General features: G+C 40.2%; 1 protein-coding gene and 1 long non-coding RNA gene across 4 annotated transcripts in view; both read right to left on the reverse strand.

The window, feature by feature from the left end:
• Window positions 1–2,006: 2,006 nt before the first annotated feature.
• Window positions 2,007–15,868, reverse strand: LOC122104199. The gene is made up of 3 exons (XR_006146892.1): window positions 15,234–15,868; window positions 13,876–13,877; window positions 2,007–2,016 (listed from the first exon to the last, which is right to left on the reverse strand). It is a non-coding gene; the product is annotated as an uncharacterized LOC122104199 (long non-coding RNA).
• Window positions 15,869–16,543: 675 nt separating this feature from the next.
• Ccdc15 (coiled-coil domain containing 15) overlaps window positions 16,544–23,219 on the reverse strand; it is a 48,211-nt gene continuing 41,535 nt past the window's right edge. For all 3 annotated transcript variants that reach the window (XM_042674886.1, XM_042674884.1, XM_042674887.1), the window contains 3 exons: window positions 19,988–20,161; window positions 19,077–19,225; window positions 16,544–17,200 (listed from right to left, as the gene is read on the reverse strand). In XM_042674886.1, the coding sequence (XP_042530820.1) occupies window positions 17,025–17,200; window positions 19,077–19,225; window positions 19,988–20,161 (499 nt within the window). In that variant the 3' untranslated portion in view covers window positions 16,544–17,024. The remainder of the gene's footprint in view (window positions 17,201–19,076; window positions 19,226–19,987; window positions 20,162–23,219) is intronic.

The following is a 23,219-nucleotide window of genomic DNA, read 5'->3' on the forward strand; positions in this document are numbered from 1 at the left end:
AAGCAAGATCGGGGAAGTGAATCAACAGCCCCGCCAAGCAAGGGAGGACCCAGAATAATGGGCTGGGCTGGCACCAGCCCTGGCATCAAGCAAAAAGAGGGTAGACAGACTTGTAAAACCCTAGGTCAATGCTAGCCCTCAAGGGCACAGATCTACTGCCAGAAATGAAGAGGGCACAAAGCCAAGGACAGCGGTAATGGAAGAGAGAAAGAAAAAAGGCAACAGACACAAATAGCAGGCCATGTAAGGGGCTGAAATGCCTGGAGAAGAGTTAACACAGCAGCTCAGCCAGATCCTAGGAGTACAACCATTTAAGTCTTTCAAGTCAGTGAGGTATTATTCAGGGTAGATGACTTGTGTGCCCGCGGCAATCCCAGGAGATACTTGCTGATCCAGAATGTATGATGGACACCTCTGGGGTTGGTAGCTCCAGGTTAACCCCCCTGCCCCCACTTATTAAAGGATTCTAGAGTGAGCTGGCATCCCAGCTCAACCATCAGGCTGGAGTACAAATGAACCAAAAGTTGGCACTGGTGGCTCATGCCTGTAATCCTAGCTACTCAGAAGGCTGAGAACCAGGGTTCAAAGCCAACTGCAAGCAGAAAAGTCTGACTCATCTCTAACCAGCAAAAAGCCAGTTCATTATTATTTTTGTCTGTTGTGGGGCTTGAACTCAGGGCCTGGGGGTTCTCCCTGAGCCTCTTTATGTTCAAAGCTAGAGCTCTACCACTTAAGCCACAGCACCATTTCCAGCTTTTGAGTGGCTAATTGGAGATAAGAATCATGTGTGGAATTTTTCTGCCCAGGCTGGCTTTGAACTGTGATCCTGAGATCTCACTCTTTCAAGTAACTAGTTACAGGCGTGAATCACCGGCATCTAACTCATCCTATCTTTTAAGGCTGTGTGTATGCATGTGTGCGTGCGTGCGCATGCGCGCACAAGCGTGCTCCTGTGCACATGCTAGTCCTGAGCTTGAACTCAGGGCCTGGGCACTGTCCCTGAGTTTTCTTGCTTAAGACTAGTGTTCTACCACTTGAGCCACAGCTTCACTTCCACCTTTTTGGTGGCTAATTGGAGATAACAGTTTCATAGGCTTTTCTATCTGGGCTAAGGGCTTCCAACCACCATCCCCAGATCTCAGCCTCCTGAGTAGCTGGGATTACAGGCACGTGCCACCAGTGCCCAGCTCATATTAGGCCTTTTGATACCAAAAAGAACATGTGCTTGGAGTCAGCCATTTCTGTCTCACATACTCGCTTACTTCTATGAACTCAGTTCCCATTTCTTTCATACAGATATCAACCCTACAAGTTGGCTGTTAAGAATTAAAAATTATGTATATAATATGTGTAATAGTGCCTGGCCATATTATGTACGTTTGATAAGTAAGGAATCATTAAGTGTGCATGAGCTTACATATTATATTAGGGTTAGCTATGACTACACTATAAGAAAACCCAATGGCCATAATAAATGAAAACAGAATATAGGGTTCAAAAGATCAGAGTCCTTAAAAGAAGTTAATGAGTTTAATAGGTTTGACCTGCAAAATCTTTTTTCTTTCTTTCTTTTTTGCCAGTCCTGGGGCTTGAACTAGGGGCCTAGGCACTGTCCTTGAGCCTCTCTGTGCTCAAGACTAGCACTCTACCACTTGAGCCACAACGCCACTTCTGGCTTTTTCTGTGTATGTGGTACTGGGGAATCGAATCCAGGCAGGGCTTCATGCACTCCAGACAAGCACTATACCACTAAGCCACATTCCCAGCTCTGTAAAATCTTTTTTTTTTTTTGTCGGCCATGGGGCTTGAACTCTGGGCCTGGGTGCGGTCCCTTAGCTCTTCAGCTCAAGGCTAGCGCTCTACCACTCGAACTACAGCGCAACTTCTGGTTTTCTGTGGTTTTATTGGAGTTAAGAGTTTCATGGACTTTCCTGCCTGGGCTGGCTTTGAACCGGGATCCTCAGATCTCAACCTCCTGAGTAGCTAGGATTACAGGCGTGAGCCACCGGCTCCTGGCTTCTGTAAAATCTTAAATAGCATGTGTTTATATACATCGTAACTCATTGATGATTGTAAACATGTGCTGAACATAAAAGAAGCCATTGTCTTAAATGCCAGATGCTGAAATCTCTTAAGAGTTCCTGTTAAATTCCTCCCAACCAACACAGTCAGCAGATAAGCAAGGTGACAATGTATCCAAAAGGATTTTGTTTCTTGATGAATGATCTTAGCTTGCTCGGCAACCTTGATAGAGTTAGCCAAAAATAGAGGGTCAGCTTACTGAAGATGACAATAATGATTAATAATGGCCTGAAGAAGAGGCTTTAGAAATCTCATAAGCCAACCACAAGGCAACTTTGTTTTCTAGATCATCGTAGGATGCCAGTGATAGAAGAATGTACATAAGAGACAACCTAAAAGCAAATAGTCTTTACTGAATGGAAGAATAGGGACAGGGAAATGTTTGTTACAATTTTCCAATGTTTCTTTGTTTAGAAGAGAGATAACAAGGACTATATGGCAGTAAGAAAAGTGAAGGAGCCTCAGACAGCTTATCCTCACAAGCTGGGGATCATTTTTGGTGGCTCTAGTCCTTGAATCATTTACTCATTTAACGAACATTTGTTGATTGTCAGCTATGTGCTAAGGATGATGCATGGATGAATAAGATAAGCATAACTCTACATTCAAAGATTAAGCCAGGAGCTAGTGGCTCATACCTGTAATCCTAGCTACTTGGGAGACTCAGATCTGAGGATCAAGGTTTGAAGCCAGTCTGGGCTCACAAATTGGAGAGATTCTTATCTCCAATTAGCCAACGAAAAGCCAGAATTAAGTGGCAGAGCACCAGCCTTGAGTGACTAAAGCTAAGGGAGAACACTCTGGTTCTGAATTCAAGCCCTAATAATAGCACAATTGTTTACTTATTTATTTATTCATGGCTGTGGGGCTTCAACTCAGGGCCTGGGTGCTGTCCTTGAGCTCTTTTGCTCAAGGCTAGTGCTCTACTACTTTGAGCCACATCTCCACTTCCAGTTTTCTGGTGGTTAATTGGAGCTAAGAGTCTCACAGGGACTTTTCTGCCTGGGCTAGGTTGGAACTGCGATCTTTAGGTTCTCAGCCTCCTGTGTAGCTAGGATGACAGGCGTGAGCCACTGGTGCCCAGCTTTTTTTTTTTTTTTTAATTACCTAACACTTCCTCTGCACTTCTGGATAAGGAGATAGCACACATCCCATTGTTCAGATAAGGAAATGTAACTTGCCGAGGAAAACAGACATGTCTGAGTCACACAGACAATAGTGGTGCAAAGATATCAGACTCCTCCTTAGCAATGGGGTCAGCTTGTCACTGGGACCCATTCACCTGCAGACCTGTGGACATGCCTTTCTGCGCTACACTAGCACATTCTTGAATCTACAGATCCGAATACATTCTTAGTGTCATGTTGTTAAGCAAAAGGAGAACAGGTTGAGCACATCAACACTGGACATTAGGTTTAGCAATCAAAAGCATAGGACTTAAAACCTAGGAGGCTCCACATAAACAAGGGTCTGGAGGTCTCCAAGGAAAGACATTTACTAGCAAGGTTAAAGGTCTGGGTATACAAAGCAGCCCTTCAGAAAAAGGGCTGACACTATTCCTGCAGCCCCTTGATGTCTACAGCCATAGTCAGACTCCAGCTCTGGACACACTCTGACCATTTTTTAATTCCCTCTGGTCCAGCAATACCATCTAAATTCTCTAAAACTGAGTGGAGCTGTAGTTCCAAGTGGTAGAGTGCTAACTTTGAGCAAAAAAAGCTAAGGACAGCACCTAGGCCCTAAGTTTAAGCCCCATGACCCAATGAACCTGCTAGGTGTTGGTAGCTTACATCAAAGAGGTTGAGCTCTGAGGATCACAGTTTGAAGCCAGCCCAGGCAGAAAAGTCTGTGAGACTCTTATTTCCAATAAATTTCTCAGGAAAAGCCAGAAGTGGCACTGTGGCTTAAGTGGTAGAGTGCAGGTCTTAAGCAAAAGTTGCCCTGAGACAGAGCCCATCCCTAAGTTCCAGGACCTGCTTCCCCCCCCCTTCCAACTCCCTCCCCACCAAAAACAATTCTCTAAAACCAATCTGAGAGCTTTGTCTTCCTACTTTATCACTGGCATTCTTGGCTGTAAAATATATACAGGACAAGCTGCAGGACTTAGAAATTAAGTCCAGTGTTGCAACTGAACTCAGGGCTTGGGTGCCGTCTCTGAGATGTTTTGCTCAAGGCTAACGGTCTACCACTTAAGCCATCGTTCCACTGCTGGCTTTATGGTGGTTAATTGCAGGTACACTTTGCTGCCCAGGCTGGCTTTTAACTGCAATCCTCAGATCTCAGCCTCCTGAGTAACTATGATTACAGGCCACTGGTGTGTTCCCTTCTTTAAATTTCATCTCAATGTTTACAATATGTCAAAGTATGCCCATTTTCCCCTATTTTATGAGCACTTTTTACTAAATCCTTTCACTTTCCTCCCTAGAATTGGAACAGGTTCTTTCCAGTTAATAATTGAGCTTTAGCCAGAGAAGTAGACAGGCTCATCTCTAGAAAAATTAGAAAACACATCAGTGTCTTTCAAGTTTTTTTTTTTTTTTTGGTTGGTCGTGGGGCTTGAACTCTGGGCCTGGGTGCTGTTCCTGAGCTTTTTAGCTCAAGGCTAGCTCTACCACTTGAGCCACTATGCCATTTCCAGCTTTCTAGTGGTTAATTGGAGATAAGAGTTTCTTGGACTTTTCTGCCTGGGCTGGTTCTGAACCGCAGTCCTCAGATCTCAGCCTCCTGAGTAGCTAGGATTACAGGTGTGAGCCATCAGTGCCCGGCTTTTCAAGTTCTTACCATGTCTTGTTAAGTCCTTGTCTCTTGCAGAGTGAGATTTAAGGCCCAGATACACCCCAAAATTTAAAAACCTAATTGTGTTTAAAACAAATGAACTATGAACTAACATATAAGTCCAGTCAATTAGTGAACCAAATTAGTGAACCAAAACTTCCCACAAACCAACACTTTTGCTGCATCTATAGAAATAACCAGATTTGATCTATTGAAAATAGTCTTACCTTTGTTATCAAGCTTTTCTTTGATACTTTTTTAAAATCAAAACTTGGGGGGAGCAGTAGAAAAGTTTTATATTTTGATAGAAAATCATGTCTTCCCTGGAGGAAACTCATCCAAAGTAATCTCATTTTAAAACTATTTTACAAATCTTTATATTGCAGAAAACTGGAAAAGGGTCATTTGCCTCCACTTGGGCATTTCATTCAGCATTCCTTTATCTACATTTCTATATTTTCTTAAAATCAGTTATAATATCTACTTACTTCATGAAGTCTTTAGCGTTGATCATTTTTGACTATGAGTCATAACTATCTTTTTCTGAATTATCTCTTAGCAATTATAGGCAATTATGTAAGATAGAAACCTATGTGCTAAACAGTTATAGGTGGAATACTACAGTTGGACAGGTCATTGAGAAAACAAGTAAGTTTCCATACAGCTGGAGGTGGTAGTATTTTGTCTTAAGAGTGATTAGGGCTTTCAAGCTAATTCAAAGGACATTTCAGGCAAGCAGAAGGCCAGTTAATTCTAAGGGACACTCCTGCCAACTAACATAAATGCCAGCATTCAGTTCCTGTCCTAAGGAAAAGCCGTTAACCCCATGAGACTGAAGTATGGTCAGTACCCAACTCGGTACTGATCTCAGTGAACCTCCCTATAAGTCATCTTACCCGGCAAAGCCCAGGCCAACTATGTGAAACATAGGCATGAGGCATACCAGATGAGGGGGATGAGTGGGTCATCAGTTCAAGGCAACAAGTCCTGAAAGGACTCAATGGTCAAGAGAAAAAGGGGGTAGAGCAGGGGCTTCAGACAGTAGAAAACAGAAAACACATATTTACTGACCATGTTCCTTGATCAACAGCTTTTCCAGGCTGAGCCACCATATGTAAATCTGTTAGGCTAATAACAAATATCACTAAGTCTTCAAAGACCAGGACTAGCGTGAACTGCAGATTCTTATCGTGTTGCTTCAAGCTTCAATCCTGTATTACTTCTCTGGATCCATGGTTAATCTCAGGTCTCCTCTTTCCCTGTGATCCCCCTCCTAGACTTACTTGTTCTAGTCTCCTTTATTTGTTGCTAACCGAAGTTCCTTACTTTAAGAACAAGGGGTTAGAGCTACATTGACAAAGCAACCTGATCTCAAGCTCTTGTACAGGATATAAGTTTTATGTATAGGATATAAGTCCTAATGAGCTTTATGTATAGAATATAAGTCTTAAAAGAATGTATTTGTTACCTTTATGGTAAATGCTTTGAACTCCTTGAAGAAAACCCTAGGCCCACCTGGGAACAGAAGGCAGGCATGTTTTCCTTTGAACTATAAGTCAATCCTAGCAATATGATAAGGTGGGTGGATCTCAGTTAGATGAGGGTACCTAGAGCTTTGAACCAGGAAGGATTTAAACACAAACATCAGTTAACCCTCTGGTTGAGCAAGAGAGAGGGCCTGACTTACAATTTAAAGACACACCCATCTATTTGGCAAATCTCTTCCCTTAATCTTCAAAAGTCTTATACAAGACTTTTAGTGTAAGATGGAGCAATGAATAAAATCAAATAACCAAATGCAAATCAAATGCTATGCCATTGTAACCTAGGGACATAAAAACTTCTCTTAAGCTGCAATATAAAAGACCAAACGGGATGTGCCTATGTTTCTATCCTCAATTAGCTCATTCCCAGCGAAAATATCTGAACCAGCAAGGATTCAACGTACAACCAACCAATGTAGGAGAAAAAAAGCTTTGCTTCTTGAATGTGAAAGAATAATATCTACAATGACTGACAGGAAACATACAATGGTAGTGATAATAAGGATAATGTAGGTAGTAGTTCAGATATTAGCATTTAATATTTACTATATTTACCATGTGCCAGACCCTTGGCTAGCTATTATACATGCACCGTCTCACAGACTTCTCCTAACTCTATGAATTAGCATTATTAGTCCCATTTTACAAATGATGCAGTTGCAGTTCGGAGAGCTTCAGTAACTGGCTTTAAGTCACATAGCTGACATGTGATAGAAAGTAGGACTTAAATGGTGACCACAGTCTGTGTGTGTGTGTGCGCGCTGCATGCGTGCACTGGTCCTGAGGCTTAAAGTCAAGGCCAGAGCACTGTCCCTGAGTTTATTTGCTCAAGCTAGCATTCTACCACTTGAGCCATGGCGCCACTGCAACTTTTTTTGGTGATTAACTGCAGGTAAGAGTCTCATGGACTTTCCTGCCCAGGATGGCTTTGAACTGTGATCCTTAGATCTCAGCCCCTTGATTAGCTAGGAGTACAGGTATGAGCCACCAGCATCTGGTATGACCAGTCTTAACCACAGCAGAAAGTATGGCACAGCTATAGAGTCTTTGGAGAGCAAGAAAAGAGCTTTGACATCAAAGAGCAACTTTCTTGGTGCGCCAGTAGTGGGGCTTGAACTCAAGACTGGGGTGCTCCCCCTAAGCTTTTTTGCTCAAGGCTGGCACACTACCACTCGAACCATACCTCTACTTCCAGCTTTTTGATAGTCAGAGACAAAAGTCTTTCAGATTTAGCTGCCTGAGCTAGCTTTGAACCTCAAACCTCAGGACTCAGCCTCCTGACTAGCTAGGATTACAGGAGTGAGCCACTGTTGCCTGGCTTTCAAAGAACAACTTTCCCATCTCTAGAGAATCTATTCAATGCAATTGTTTTTTTCTGCCATTTATGAATTCAATGGCATAAATATACTCAATGACATAAATATACTCTCTCACCTAAAAGTTTCAAGCTGCCTGTACTAAGTTACCATTTTGTCCTTTTTGTCTTCAATTCCTCACACTCTCTGTGGTTTTGCAGCCTTTCTCCTTTCACTTTTGTAGATCCAAGAATGTTCCACCAGATATACTCTATAAAACCAGGTGGCAAGCTGGCTATCTGACTGCTCTGGGTGTGAGCTATGTTAAGGCGCTTCCATGCAGACCTTGTCTCTGGAATGAACCTCATTTATATTTAATGAGTTTTTCTTATAGAAAGGCCATAAAAATGTTGTAACCTCTAGGGTTAGTCACGACCTAACGATAACTATGTCAAAAGTCTCAGAACCGAGGGGGAATGGAAGACAGTGATGAGGGTAACATTCCAGGCACAAGGTTTTGATTTTTTAATAAAATGCCTTTTCAATCCAAACAAACATGATAGTGAACAGTGTAATGAGCCCTACAAAGTTGTCAACAGAACTATTATCAAGATTCTGCTTCACTAACTTCATCTACTTTTTTGTCCCATCTTATTAAAGTAAATCTCAAGGCATAAATTATTTCATCCAGATATACTTTACTAGCTACCAAAAATCTCTGTATAGATGTTTGCTTATGTATAACCACACACCATCAGCACACCTGACCAAATAAATAGTTTACACGCTATTAAAATTCTTCTAGTGTTTCCAACCTACCCTTCCAGACTGTTCAGTCACATCAGGATCCAAATAAGGGTCATCCATATTTGGTAGCTACTGCTACAAATCTGTTTTTCTCTAGAACCATCTCCCCATTGAAAAGACTTAGGCCACTCACAGACAACACTTTATCATTTTCCTAAAAAATGACTCAGGTTCTAGATTTCTGCTTCCTTAGGGTATAATTTGTTTTTCCCTATTCCCTACAAATGGAATTTGCAAGGCTTTTCTTTTTTATACACTGATCATCTAGACTAGAAAATGATCTATTTCTCAATCCTCTCATGATGGTATAATAAGTACCATTCTAAACAAATAGAAATTAACTTACTAAATACAGTGGACTCCTGAGAGCATTAGGGCTTAATTTTCTTCCAGAATCTATTTTTAAAAGGCTGAAAAACCAGGCATGGTGGCTTATATCTGAATTCCCAGTTACTTCGGGGGGCTGAGCTTGGGAGGATCATGGTTCAAGACCCGCTCAGGCAAGAAGTTGGTGAGGCTTTATCTCAGCCAATAAAGCAGCACACATGTATGCCATCCCAGTGACTCAGGTGGTGTAAATAAAAGGATTATAATCCCAACTGGCCAGGCAAAACACAAGACCCTATTCAAAAATTAACTAAAGCAAAAAAGCGCTGGTAGCAGGCAAGGCCCTGAGTTCAAATTCCAGTACCATCAAGAAAAAGGAAGGAAAAAAAGAAAGTTAGCTTAAAGGGTTGAGCATATTCAGTTGCAACCTTTTGGGGGGGGCAAAACCAGTTTATTGAAGGCAGGAGGTACACAGTAACTGCTTCTTTTCTAGTGATGCTAGGATGGATTAGTGAGTTCAGAGAATGACCTTATCTAGTAGGTTTAGCCATTAATGATGTGATAGCTGTTTTTGTGTGTCTATGACAAGAACTGAATGAAAACTTTTAACGAGAGCGATGTCATCTTCAGACGTTGGAAGAGATGACTCATGAGATAAACACTGAACTGCCTTAATCAAAAAGAACCAATTTGATGTGTTCTCCTTGACACCTTCCCTTAACAGTTCATTCCCACCTCAAGAAAGCTTTAAAGACTTAAATCAACATATTTATAATCTTTCACCAGCAGAAAGGATTCAGGATGCCCTGGGGACACTTGTTTTTGACCTCTTTATTTCCAAATTGCTCAAATGCTTTTTGTCTTAAAAAAAAAAGTCTCAAAAATATCAGTGATTGGCCACCAAGCACATTATACTCAGTACACTTAAAAGAGAAATCATAGGAAATACCTTACTGCCAAAAGTGGAGTATAAGTAAATAGAGAAAAATATTATCTACCCTTTATTACACCTTAAATGATAAGATGATAAGCAAGCAGAAGCTTCTAGTCTGCACCTAATTGTTCACAGTCTCACTTCTGCCTATTATAAAACACCTAGACAGGTAAGGGTGAGGCCTAGATAATTAAGTAATATACTGAAACAACCCAAGGGAGAGGACGCACAAGTTTCCCAAATCAAAGCAACTAGAACAACATGATTCAGGTTGGACTGGATTGGCAAACGGATCCTACATGGTTTTGATGGTTGTTAGTACAGAAAACTGGTATTCTTGCTACTGTCACAATCCTAAATCTGTCTCCATCATATACATGACTCCATCACCTGATATGGGCTCTGGAAATGAATAAGTTCCCTTGTGGCTAAGAGGTAAATCTGAGTTTTCAAGGAGTTGTGCCCCTCTTAACTCTTACCTATGCTCTCCATGCCCTTCTGTTCTGCCTTCTTGTTCTACCTGAACCCATAGAAGTTGATCTACTCTGATATGATCAGTGTTGGAGTCACAGGAGAGGAGAAAGAACACAAGGAAACCTACCACTAGTCCAAGAAGAGAAATAAACTGAAAAATGTGAGTCAAAGGTATAAAACATAATTAAAAATTCCTAGAATGTTAAGAGGTATAAACCTCTTATTTTACAGATGAGAAAAGTATTGCCCAAAGACATTGTTTGCCCTAAATCAACAGCGGCAATGAGAGAATAGAAAGCAAAGCAAAATGATTCCTAACAGCCTTTCTGAAGAAAGATTACAACCATTAGGGAACACAACTAATTATATAGAATTACTACTGATTTTTAGAGAGGTCCCAACTGTCCTGATCACATATTATCTATAGAAAGCTGGGGAAAGCTCTAGATCATATCTATTATCATTTTGATTCTGTGAATTGATTACTGGGAAAAGGAATCATGTCATTGATTGTGAGGCATAGCCTTCACACTGAATATGCACTGAACAGAACCAGACAAAAAAGTCCCTTCAGGGACTAGGCAATTTAGGAAGAGAAAAAAATAGTCACTAATTAAATATGTATGCTCTACAGATATAAATGAACGTCATGAACAAAAAGTGGAAAAGGAGATAGGGATTGCTTGCATTGGGGAGTGTGTGGGAAGCTCACATTTTTCAAATACAATGGAGCCAGACACTGGCGGCTCACACCTGTAATCCTAGCTATTCAGGCTGAGATCTGAGGACTGAGGTTCAAAGCAAGCCCAAGTAGAAAAGTCCATGAGAGTATCTCCAATTAACCAGCAAAATGCTGGAAAATGGAGGTGTGGCTGAAGTGGTAGAGCACCAGCCTTAAGTTGAAAAAGCTAAGGGAGAGTGAGATCCTGAGTTCAAGCTCCAGTAACAGCACATGCACGCACGCACACATATGCTACACATATACACAAGTAGTATATGGAAAGGTCTTAAAGTGAAACTATTCCAGGTCAAAGTGGCAGATAAGAATGAGCAAGAAACTGGGCACCAGTGGCTCATGCCTGTAATCGTAGCTACTGAGGAGGCTGAGATCTGAGGATCACGGTTCAAAGCCAACCCTAGCAGAAAAGTCTGTGAGACTCTTATCTCCAATTAACCACTACAAAACTGGAAGTGGTGCTGTGGCTCAAGTGATAGAGCACTCACCTTGAGCTGAAGAGCACAGGGACAGCACCCAAACCCAGAGTTCAAGCCCCATGACCGACCAAAAAAAAAAAAGAACGAGCAAGAATTCTGCAAGAAATTGCAGAACATAAGGCTTCAAAAGAAATCAGGGTCAGATTTTGTTTTTTTCCCCAGTCCTGGGGCTTGAACTTGGGGGCTGGGCATTGTCCTGAGCTTCTTTTTGTTTAAGGCTAAGTACTCTACCACTTGAGCCACAGTGCCACTTCTGGAACCCTGAGCTTCATACAAGCTAGGCAAGCACTCTACTACTACTACTACTAAGCCACATTCCCAGCCCCCAGGATCAAATTTTGTAAGGACTCCAGCTTTTCCTGAGTAAGATGAGTAGCAAAAAGGAAGTTTGAGGCAGAGTGGCATGTGATCTTATTCTGAAGGACTGCTCTCTGAGTGCTGTGCTAAGAACAATCTATAATGGGCAAATATAGAAGGAAGAAAATCAGAAGGGAGCTAATGCAGTAACTTAGGTGAGGCACACAATTTAGATCATGGTTGTAGCAGGGTTAGTCATGAAAAGCAGATTCATTTTGATTGTGCTTTCAAGGAAAAGTCAACAGACTCCGCATATATGTGTGCGTGTGTGTGTGTGTATACACACATATATATATATGTATATATGTGTATATATATATATATTTTTTTGTTTTGTTTTGTTTTGTCTGTCATCGGGCTCGAACTCTGGGGCTGGGCACTGTCCCTTAGGTCTTCAGCTCAAGGTGAGAGGTCTACCACTTGAGCCATAGTACCACTTCCAGTTTTCTGGTGATTAACTGGAGATAAGAGTCTCAAGGACTTTTGTGCCTGGGCTGGCTTTGAATTAGTGATCCTCAGATCTCAGCCTCTTGAGTAGCTAGGATTACAGGCATGAGCCACTGGTGCCCGGCCAATAAATGAATTACTTACTGGATTATTAGATGAAGGAATAGAGAGCATAAGATTGGTTTGGATGTTAAATTCAGCTTCTGAGAAAATATGCCAGGTGTAAGCAGAGTGATTACTTAGAAAACCTAATAATCTATGAGAAAAGAGGTAATTTGGATCAGGTATCTGGCAGTGAAGATGTGAAATGTAGGGATACTCAAAATTTGCTGATGGAGTGATGAAGGACAAGACAAAAAAAGAATCACTGGTCCATACAAGGTTTTGGGTCTCACTAACAGCTGGAACTGCTGGGCTAACTGACATGGGCAAGACTGTAGGAAGTACAAATGTGAAGGAAACTAACTTTGCAGAAATGTCAACTAGGCTCTATGAGTTATAAATCTGGAGTATAGAGGAAAGGTCAAAGTCCGAGAAATAAATTTGAGTTATCCTTATACAGATGATATTTAAAGCCATGAGACTAGAAAAAGAGCAAAAGAAAAGATGGGAAAGAAATCCAAGGACTAAGCTGTGGGACACTATATTGAGATCAGAGATGGGGGTAAGGAGAAGAAACTGGGAAGTAATGGCCAGTTGAAGTTGGGAGGGAGATCAAAAGCTCTGGTAGTGCAGAAGCTAAGTGCTAGTATACTTTCAAGGGAAAAGACAGATCAAGTGTGTTTAATTTTGTCAGCGAAGTAAGATGAAGTCTGAGAATGACAATTGGATTTAGCAATGTTGAAGTCACCTTAAGTAGTCTTTTGGTTTGATCATGTTTTGTTGTTTAATCATGATATTAGAGCTCTTGGTCTTCACGAATCCCAAGTGCTGAGATTACAGGTGTGTGGCAGCATGCCTCGCTTGAAAAGAGTATTTTCAATAGAGTTGTGAAGACCAATGGTCTTACTAAAATACAGTCAAGAGAATGAACAGAAGTAGGAAGTACAGAAAACTCAAGGAGTTTTGTTATAAAAAGGAAGCAAAGACATTTAGTGATAGCTGAAAGGGTGTGTGGTAAAGAAAGGTAATGTTTTCATTTGGGGGGTTGGGTTATTTGATTATAAAGGTAGAGGAGTTGTTACAACAGGTTGGTATAATGATAGAGACAGTCTAGTAGGGAATAATTAATGATGCAGAAAAGAGAAATGTTGAGGCAACATTCTTAAGTAGGTAGGAGGGAATTGAATCTAACCATCAGTTAAAGTAGGCCAAGACAGAACAAAGAGTTCTTCTATAGTAATACCACTGAACAGATATAAATAGGTGATAGGTATGATGGTGGGAACTTGTGCGAGGTCCAATTTGCCTATTTGTTGTCTTATTGATGAAGGCCACATCACCATCTGAAAGTGAGAAAAAGGAAAAGCCAATAGGAAATCTGAGGAGAGTAAACAAATCAGTCCTTAAGGAAAGTTTCCATTCTCTTTTTATTTTTATTTTTTTTGTCGGTCGTGGGGCTTGAACTCTGGGCCTGGGCGTTGTCCCTCAGCTCTTCAACTCAAGGTGAGCGCTCTACCACTTGAGCTACAGCGCCACTTCCAAAGTTTCCATTCTTATTTGGTCGAAATGCCCTTTCTCCTCTCTCCCTCCTTGCCTTTCTTGCTGGGCATTGGATCCAGGGATTAACATATGCTAGGCAAGCAAATTCTAGATCCAAATTTAATTGTTCCTCTCATCTCGAACGTAGCAGTCCCTGAGATTCATATCCAATTAACCACCAAAAAGACAAGTGGTGCTATGACTCAAGTGGTAGAGCACTAGCCTTGAGCAAAAAACCTAAGGGACAGACACCAGGCTCTTAGTACAAGCCTTATTACCACAAAGGCACAAACAAAACAAATGGCAAACAACAACAACAATAAAAATAAACTAGTAAACGAAGGCAATTTCATCAACCTGAGAAAGGGTATAAACTCAATGATTGCTCCTTAAAAAAAAAAAAAATCACAAGGGTTTCCACTTGGCTTATTTCTTTTAATTTTTATCTATCCTAATATCTATCTATCTGTCTGTTTGTCTATTTTTTAGTGTACTGAAGACTGAACTCAGGGTCTTGTACTTATTAGGCAAGTACTCATGCAATCACCTGAAAAAATGTTCAACATCAAAAGCCATCAAGAAAATGCAAATTCAAAGCACAATAAGGCACTGGGTCACAACTACTAGGATGGCTACAGTCAGAGACAGGAAATAAACCAGTATTGGTGAAGATGTGAATTTGAATCTTTACTCTAAATTTTGGTGTTTGAAAAAGTTTGCATTTTCTCAGGAGGGCATTAAGCATTGAACTACTATATAACCCAGCAATTCTATTTCTAGGTATATGCCCAAGAAATCAAGCTATGTATCTACAGAAAATCCCAAACAATTGCTCATAGCAATACTCATAATACCAAGTAATAGAAGCAACTCAAATGTCCACTACCTGATGAATAGATAAAATGTCTATCCATAGAATGTTATATTGCTCAACAGTAAAAACCAATGAAGTATTGATACATGTTGTAACATGGTTGAACCTTAACATGAGGCTGTATGAAAATAAAAAAGTCAAAAGAGATCACATTTTCACATTCCATTTACAAGATCTGGCCATTACAAGTTCTATATACATAGGTATAGATACAGAAAATAGTTTAGTGGGTGTTAAGAGCTGGAAGTGAGTTTCAGGGGTAGAATGGGTACTGATACATTCATTGCATTCTTAATTTTTAAAAAGGTTTGACTATGGTGAAAAACACATAACCAAAAATTTGCCATTTTAATAATTTTCAAGTGTACAGTTCAGTCCCTAGTGTCAAATATTCACACTGTTTCATCCAATAAAATGGACCTCTATACACATTAAATGATAACGCCTTATTTCCTCCTAACTCCAGCATTTTACTTTCTCTCTCTCTAAGTCTACTTTTTGCAGTTTAAATGAGTGGAATCATACAATATTTGTGTTCTTGGAACTAACAGATTTCACTTAGCATAATGTTTTAACATACAATAAGATTTCCTTCCTTTTTAAGTCTGAAAACTATTCTCTTGTAAGTATGCTCCATATTTTGTTTATCCATTTATTTACTGATGGATACTTGGGGTATGTCCACCTTTTAGCTATTATGAAGAATGCTATTATGAATATGGCCACACAGTATCTGCTTCAAATCTTGCTAGATAATGGAGCTTTTTTTTTAGTAGTGAAAATGTAATAGTGGTAAAGGTTGTACAACCCTGTGAATATACTAAAAACTACTCACTCATTTTAAATGAGTGAACTGTGTCATATGTGAATTATTTCAATAGAACACTAAAAATACAACTCTCTAAAAAATGTATTAAATTTATAATTACTTTAAGGATTTTGACCTCACAAGATAATACAGTTAATAACCAGACAATCTTGCCATTCAGGTAATTTTGACTCTTTCGTTCAAATGACTTGTGTAGAAGTTTAGGCTTTTTTTCCCCCCCAGTTGTGGGGCTTGAACTCTGGGCCTGAGTGCTGTCACTCAGCTCTTCAGCTCAAAGCTAGCATTCTACCACTTGAGCCACAGTGCCACTTCTGGTTTTCTGGTAGTTTACTGGAGATAAGAGTCTCAAGAACTTTCTTGCCAGGGCTGGCTTTGAACGCAATCCTCTGATCTCAGGTGCCTGACTAGCTAGGATTGCAGTCCTGAGCTACCGGTGCCCAGGTAGGCATTTTTTGAGATTCACCTTAAGTACTTTTTTTTTTTTGGGCGGGGGGGGGGGGGGGGTCCGGTTGTAGGGCCTGAACTCTGGGCCTGGATGCTGTCCTTCAGCTCTTCAGTTCAAGGCTAGCACCCTACCACTTGAGCCACAGTACCACTTCCGGCTTTTTGCTTATGTGGTGCTGAGGAATCAAACCCAGGGCCTCAGGCATGCAAGGCAAGCGCTCTACCACTGAGCTACCTTCCCAACCCTCAACTTAAGTACTTCTTTACTACTGGACATTAGAGAAAATAGTAAGAAGAAACTGTTAGTACCTATCTTTAATTTATAATATTAAACACCTTTACACATTCTGTGTCTGGAAATGGTTGAAAAAATAATAAATCCATACTAATTGTGGCAATTCTTACTTGATTTGATCCAAGTTCACCAGATTTTTAAGAAAGAGAAATAAAGCTTCCTAACTCATTTTTTGAAATCTCACAATTATTTCACATAAAAGATATGCAAAAGATAGAGGATTTATTTGACTTTTTACAATTAAAAAATATATTAAAAAAAGACCCTGAGGTTCACTTCACTGAAAGGGGAAAGAGTCAATAAATTAAAAAATAAAAAAAAGGAGAGAAAGTTTTGAGAAGGAAATATATACCAAATTCAAACTGTTACATAAAATTGGGAAAGCCAACAGCTCAGAAACCCATTTCATCATTTTTTTTTTTTTGCTTTAGCCAGACATTTTCAACATTGTCAAAGCTCAAGACAGTTTTAGAAAGATTTCTCATAAGGTCCTCTGATCAGAGCAAGATAAGAGAAACCTTACCTGTCTGATCAAAAAAGAGACAAGTGTGAGTCAATTTTCAGTCTTGGTCCCAAAGCAGATATCTAATTATAAAGATAATTACTATGTACAACAGTATTTCTTTCCAGATACAACACCTTATACACTTTACAGTTTTTCTCGGTAATTTCTCAGAGATGAATTTAGGAGGAGGCTGAAATACTACTTGATGTTTCAGCTGACTTCAGATTCTTATTAGAGATTCTTTTCAAAGTCCATCTGTTTGCAGAAGCAAAATTACGAATGGCACTTCGAAGAGTTGAGTTCCCCTCAGAGATATCTGCAGAATTGATGACTGAATATAATGCCCGATTATATGCTGCAAATAAAGGTTTCCACAGTGATGAATAAAGTCAAATTCTAATCAACTCGATTACCCACTTGTCTATTAGTACTACTTCTCTACCCAGAATTTCATAGGTATTAACTTTAACCAGTGAATAAATATTCATCTAGTACTTACAACATGACAAGAGAACGGAGAGCAGAGACACACAAAAAAATTAAGTCTTAGTATAGTACTTCCAGCCTCCAGGCATATAGACCATGTCATCACAGAGTGAAGTCAGAAATGAACAGAGTAACTGAGGAGGGAGCATACATTCTCAGCAGTACCATTTAAGGTGGGCCCTGAAGGATTAATGGTCCTAAAGAAGGCCTAGGTATATATGAGGTATAAAGGGTGTTCAAAAGTATGACAAATGGAAACAGTAAGTTTGGTAAAGCTAAAGTATGGCCTAAGGACACAGAAAATACGCTATGCATTTTATACTGTCATAAGAGCTTAAAGGCTTTAGAATAGGGAAATTAATGTGAGCTTTGTGCTTTTAAAATAACTTACAGGACTGACTCATTCCATACAGGTGAGGAATACTAGGAATTTAAATACTGGCAGTATTTTCAGTATGTACATGAGGCCTACATGTGCTTACTGAACCTGTGCACTCTATAAGTCAGTAGATGAGCAAGAAACATTAGTGACAATAGGAAGGACTCTTATTTGGTCCTACTGTGACTTCTAACAGACTTCCTCATTTGCCTCACTGTCCCAGCAGAACTGGTTAGCAGTCTAATATGAATGTATATGATAATGAGTCTGTATTAGGTAACATAAAGTATGTAGAAATCAGAGGATTCAACTAGAAGACAGAGTGCTAACTTAGATGAACACAAGAATCAAACTTTTATCCTCTAAGCTTGGTGTCAGTAGTTCATATCTGTAATCCTAGCTATTGAGGAGGTTGAGATCTGAGAATTCAGATTTGATGCCAGCCCGGGCAGAAACATCCATGAGACTCTTATCCCTAATTAATCATAGAAAAAGCTGGAAGTGGAGCTGTGGCTCAAGTGGTAGAGCGTGAGCCTTGAGCAAAAAAGAAGCTCAGGGACAGCTCTCAGGCCCTGAGCTCAAGCCCCAGTACCAGCACAAAAGAAACACCCAAAAACTCTTTTGTACTCGAGTTAAAAAACAATTACAATGGAATGAGTTGGAACTATTTTCCACTCTAAATGGGGACAAGATGATGACAAGACTCAAGGAGAAAAGAAAATTCACTGTAATAATTATCACTCAAATAACTGCTTGTTTTTGTTGGTTGTGGGGCTTGAACTCAGGGCCTGGGCACTGTCCCTGAGCTTTTTTGCTCAAGGCTAGGGCTCTACCACTTGAGCCACAGAGCCACTTCTGGTTTTTGAGTGGTTAATTGGAGATAAAAGTCTCAGAGGGAAGCCAGGTGCTGGTGGCTCACGCCTGTAATTCTAGGTACTCAGAAGGTTGAGATCTGAGGATCGTGGTTCAAAGGCAGCCCGGGAAGGAAAGTCCGAGAGACTGTTATCTCCAATAAACCACTCAGAAAACCGGAAGAGGTGCTGTGGCTCAAGTGGTATAGTGCTAACCCTGAAGAGCTGAGAGACAGTGTCCAGGCCCAGAGTTCAAGCCCCATGACCGACAAAAAAAAAAAAAAAAAGAATCTCACAAGGACTTTTCTGTCTGGGCTGGCTTTCAACTGTGATCCTCAGATCTCAGCCTCCTGAGTAGCTAGGATTACAAAGCAAATAATTATTTTGTAACGAGATTATCAGTAAATTCACTAATATATATTAAGTACTTTGTAAACATTAAATTACCACAGTCACTACTCTAATTTTTTTTCTACATTGCTATTAGATCCCATCTATTCTTTCAAGAAATTTACCTCTGTGATTTTTATAGAAAATACAATTGTTGGCACAGGTATCAGGATGAGCATCCCAAAAATCAGGACCACAACAGCATAACGGAGGTAAAGTGATATTGTACAGCTTCATTTTCTCCTTGACCTGGGCTCGTAAAGCTTCCACATATCTAGAAAAATAGACTATGTTGAGGTAAAGTGAACATGAACAGGCAAAAAGTAAACATGAATCTTGCTTTAAACCAGCTTTAACTGTTAAAACTAGTTCTTATCCCTGCACCTTGATTCCTCCTCTTTGCACTTGGAAACAGCACGAAGGAACATGCAGCGCTATTCCCAAGAGGAATTAGCCAATCAGTACATTTGTCAAAGTTGTATGTCCCCAAAGGAGGAACAATATGACACAGTCAATCTTTTTTTTTTTTTTGCCAGTCCTGGGGCTTGAACTCAGGGCCTGGGCACTGTCCCTGAGCTGCTTTTGCTCAAAGCTAGCATTCTACCACTTGAGCCATAGTGCCACTTCTGGCCTTTTCTGTTTATGTGGTACTGAGGAATTAAACCCAGGGCTCCAGGGCTTCATGCATGCTAGGCAAGCATTCCACCAAGCCACATTCCCAGCCCCCGCCCCCCTCATTTTGGGGGAGGCTGGTCCTGGAGCTTGAACTTAGGGCCTGGGTAGTCTCTGACCTTTTGTGCTCGAGGCTAGCACTTGAGCCACACCTCCTCTTCTGACTATTTTTGTGGTTAATTGGAGGTAAGAGTCCACAGACTTTCTTGCCCTCTTCAAATCTCAGCCTCCTGAGTAACTAGGATTACAGATATGAGCCACTGGTGCCCAGACAATCAATGTATCTTTTAAGAAAATTAAGAACAACTTCCTATAATTCTCCTCTACAGTTAGCCAGAACTTTATGCAATGTGTTTCAAATTACCTGATGTATTCTTTTTCTTTCTGTTGCTGTTTTTCTCTGGCTCCTTTTATTTCTTCAAGTTGTAACTGAGCTAAAAGATCACTCATCTCCGCAGAGTGTGGTTCTTTATGACATTTCATTCTCAGGATCCTCTGCTCTTCAGCATAACGTTGTTGCTCTTTCCTTTTCTTAATTCTGAGGATAAAAATCATAACATGATGAGGAATTTCATTGAATTGTTCTTTAAAATTAGCTTCTAGATCAAATAACAAGAAATGCATAAAGCACCAAGGAAATCAGGAAGTCAGTTTAATACCCCAAGAATGTCTTCAAAAATTTGTGCGGATTTGAGTTAATCTTATGATTATCTATATACATAGCTTCTCAAGAAGAAATCAGTAGTGACTATTTAAGAGATTTTTCTTTTTTTTTTTTTATTGTGAAAATACTGTACAGAGGGGTTACAATTACATGGGCGAGATAGTGAATACATTTCTTATCAAGCATTGTAGCCTCCTCCTTTGTTTACCCTTCCTAAGAGATTTTTCTGTAAAAATTCTAGTACAAAAACCCTCTCAAGTTAAAACTACTAGTAGTTAGGATTTCTGCTTCTAAAATGGAGTTAACAAGAACAGATCCACCATCCCAACAACGAAACAACCTTAACCAACCAAAAAAAAAAAAAAATCCCCAAACTTAAAAAGTAATAATAAAAAATTAGATCAGATAAAATACAAGAAACAATGGTTTTCAAGACACTGTACATGAACCAACAAAAGGCAGTGGTCCCTGACAGATGGGAAACAAAGCCAAGTCCCATAACTTCCAGATATTGCTGTCTTTAAAGTTTACAGGCGGTGGCACAGGTGGGAGAGCTCCAGTGGAGCCTGGTGGATTCTGAATTAGAGAGGAAGCTGCGAGTGCAGAGAGGACAACCAGCACTTAACATATCAGAATGCCAGAGAGAGAACCCAAGACAGCATCTCTCCCGGTATATAGCAGAGAACACACACACATATGCAAGGGGAAGGACCATTCAAGACAATAAGAAATAACACACATACATATGTTTAATCTGCTTATCCATTTATTTGCCTTACTATGGTTTTGAACGGGAGTCTTAGACCTGCGAGGCAGGTGCTCTTCCACTTGAACTATGGCTCTAGCCCTTTCTGCTTTATTTTTCAAATAGGGTCTTGTGTTTTTATCTGGGCTGGCCTGCACCATGATCCACCTACTTATGCTTCCTGCATAGCTGAGATGACAAGTACACAGTACTGTGCCCAGCTTTATTGGTTGAGATGGGGATCTCATAAGCTTTCTGCCCAAGTCGGTCTCAAACCATGATCTGATCTCCTGATCTCCTCAGCCAGAGTAGCTAAGGATTATAGACATGAGCTATCATGCCTAGCTAAAATACATTTTTAAGACTATATCTGCCATGGCTATTCCTCTGATGGATCTAGGCAAAGTGAATTATAAATCTCCTGAAAGGATTCTCCATTGCGGATGCTATTAGGAACATTCATGATTCATGTGTAGCTCAATAGTGAGAGGCATGCTTAGCATCTGCAAGGCCCTAAATTAAATCCACCACTCACCAAAAAGAAAAGAAAAGAATATGACTGATTTGAGCCTAGAACATAGAAACACATACTCAAAACAAATTAGCTATTTTTTCTGAAGAGTAATATGAGGCCAATTCACACTCCTACTTCTTCAAGAAAGCATGGTCTGATAAAAACTCTAGGTTTTTACCCATTTGTGACAGGCTATCAGACTCTAGGGGCATTAAACCTTTCATGCTGTTAGATTAACACAGGGAAATGTTAAAATCTAGAAGCCAATCTACAAAGGCTGAAAGATCAGGCACTAGAAAAACAGGCAGGATATGGTAGATGTGGGACTAAATTCATCCATATTCTGGCTGCCCCAGGAGAGAGATAAGGTTACTTTTAACAAGCGTTTTCTTTCAATTGCCCTCTCACACTTGCTAGTATTTCCTGAGCAACAACTGTAAATCTAAATTGAGTATTTCTCAAAGAGCATAAAATAGTTTTTATGGTATGAGTGAAACTCAAATGTTACATAAAGTTGTAATAGGGTAGAGGTAAGAAATCTCATTATTGCAACCCGGGCAGAGGGAAATCTTTTTATATGACTGAATATTAAGATTTAGAGGAATATAAGGCAGCACACTAGGAATGTGGCAAAAGGAAAACCAGACACATACGTATATCAGAATTGACTTCAAAACATATGCTTGTATTGTTCTCTTCAAATAAGCTAGAGAATTAAGGAAAAGATGGAATTTTTTAAAAAGTGTGTGTGTGATTGTGTGTGTGTGAGGCCATGCCAATCCTTGGACTTGAACTCAGGCACTGTCCCTGAGTTTTTTGGCTTAAGGTTAGCAGGCCAGCACTTGAGCCACAGCTACATTTCCAGCTTTCTTGGGTGGTTTAATTGGAGATAAGAGGCTAAGAGACTTTCCAGTCCAGGCTGGCTTTGAACTGTGTTCCTCAGATCTCAGCATCCTGAGAATCTAGGATTATAGGCAAGAGCCACTGGCACTTGGCTTTAAATTCAAACTTTAGAGGATAATCCTAAAATCATAGCTATTAGTTACAGATCTACCAACATAGAGATCTTATTCTAAACAGAGTAAAGAAAAGTATTCTGAGGGGCTGGGCTCAGTGCTAGAGTGCTTGCCTCACATGCATGAGGCCTTGGGTTCGATTCTTCAGTACCAAATAAGCAGAAAAAGCCAGAAGTGGCACTGTGGCTCTAGTGGTAGAGTGCTAGCCTTGAGCTGAAGAGCTGCGGGGCAGCGCTCAGGCTGAGTTCAGGCCCCGCGACCGACAAAAAAGAAAAGAAAAGTATTCTCAGAGCCTAGTTCAATGGCTCATATCTGCAATTCTAGCTACTCAGGAGGCTGAGGTCTAAGGGTTGCGGTTTGAAGCCAGTCCAGGAAACACAATTCCCTGAGACTCTTAACTTCAATAAACCGGCAAAGCTGGAAGTGGAGGTGTAACTAAAGTGGTAGAATGCCAGCCTTGAGTGAAAATGACAAGCGAGGGCGGGAGACCCCCCGAGTTCAAACCCCCTAAAACTGGTACACACACACACACACACACACACACACACACACACAAAGGTACTTAGGACACTGATAATTCGTTAAGTTCAATAACTTCAGACTTCATAACATAAATAAATAAAAATCAAATGTAATGAATCAAATTGAATTTTTCAA

The sequence above is a fragment of the Dipodomys spectabilis genome, unplaced genomic scaffold (genome assembly GCF_019054845.1).
Source record: "Dipodomys spectabilis isolate Male_0828 unplaced genomic scaffold, ASM1905484v1 ptg000023l, whole genome shotgun sequence".
Taxonomy (NCBI): Eukaryota; Metazoa; Chordata; class Mammalia; order Rodentia; family Heteromyidae; genus Dipodomys; species Dipodomys spectabilis.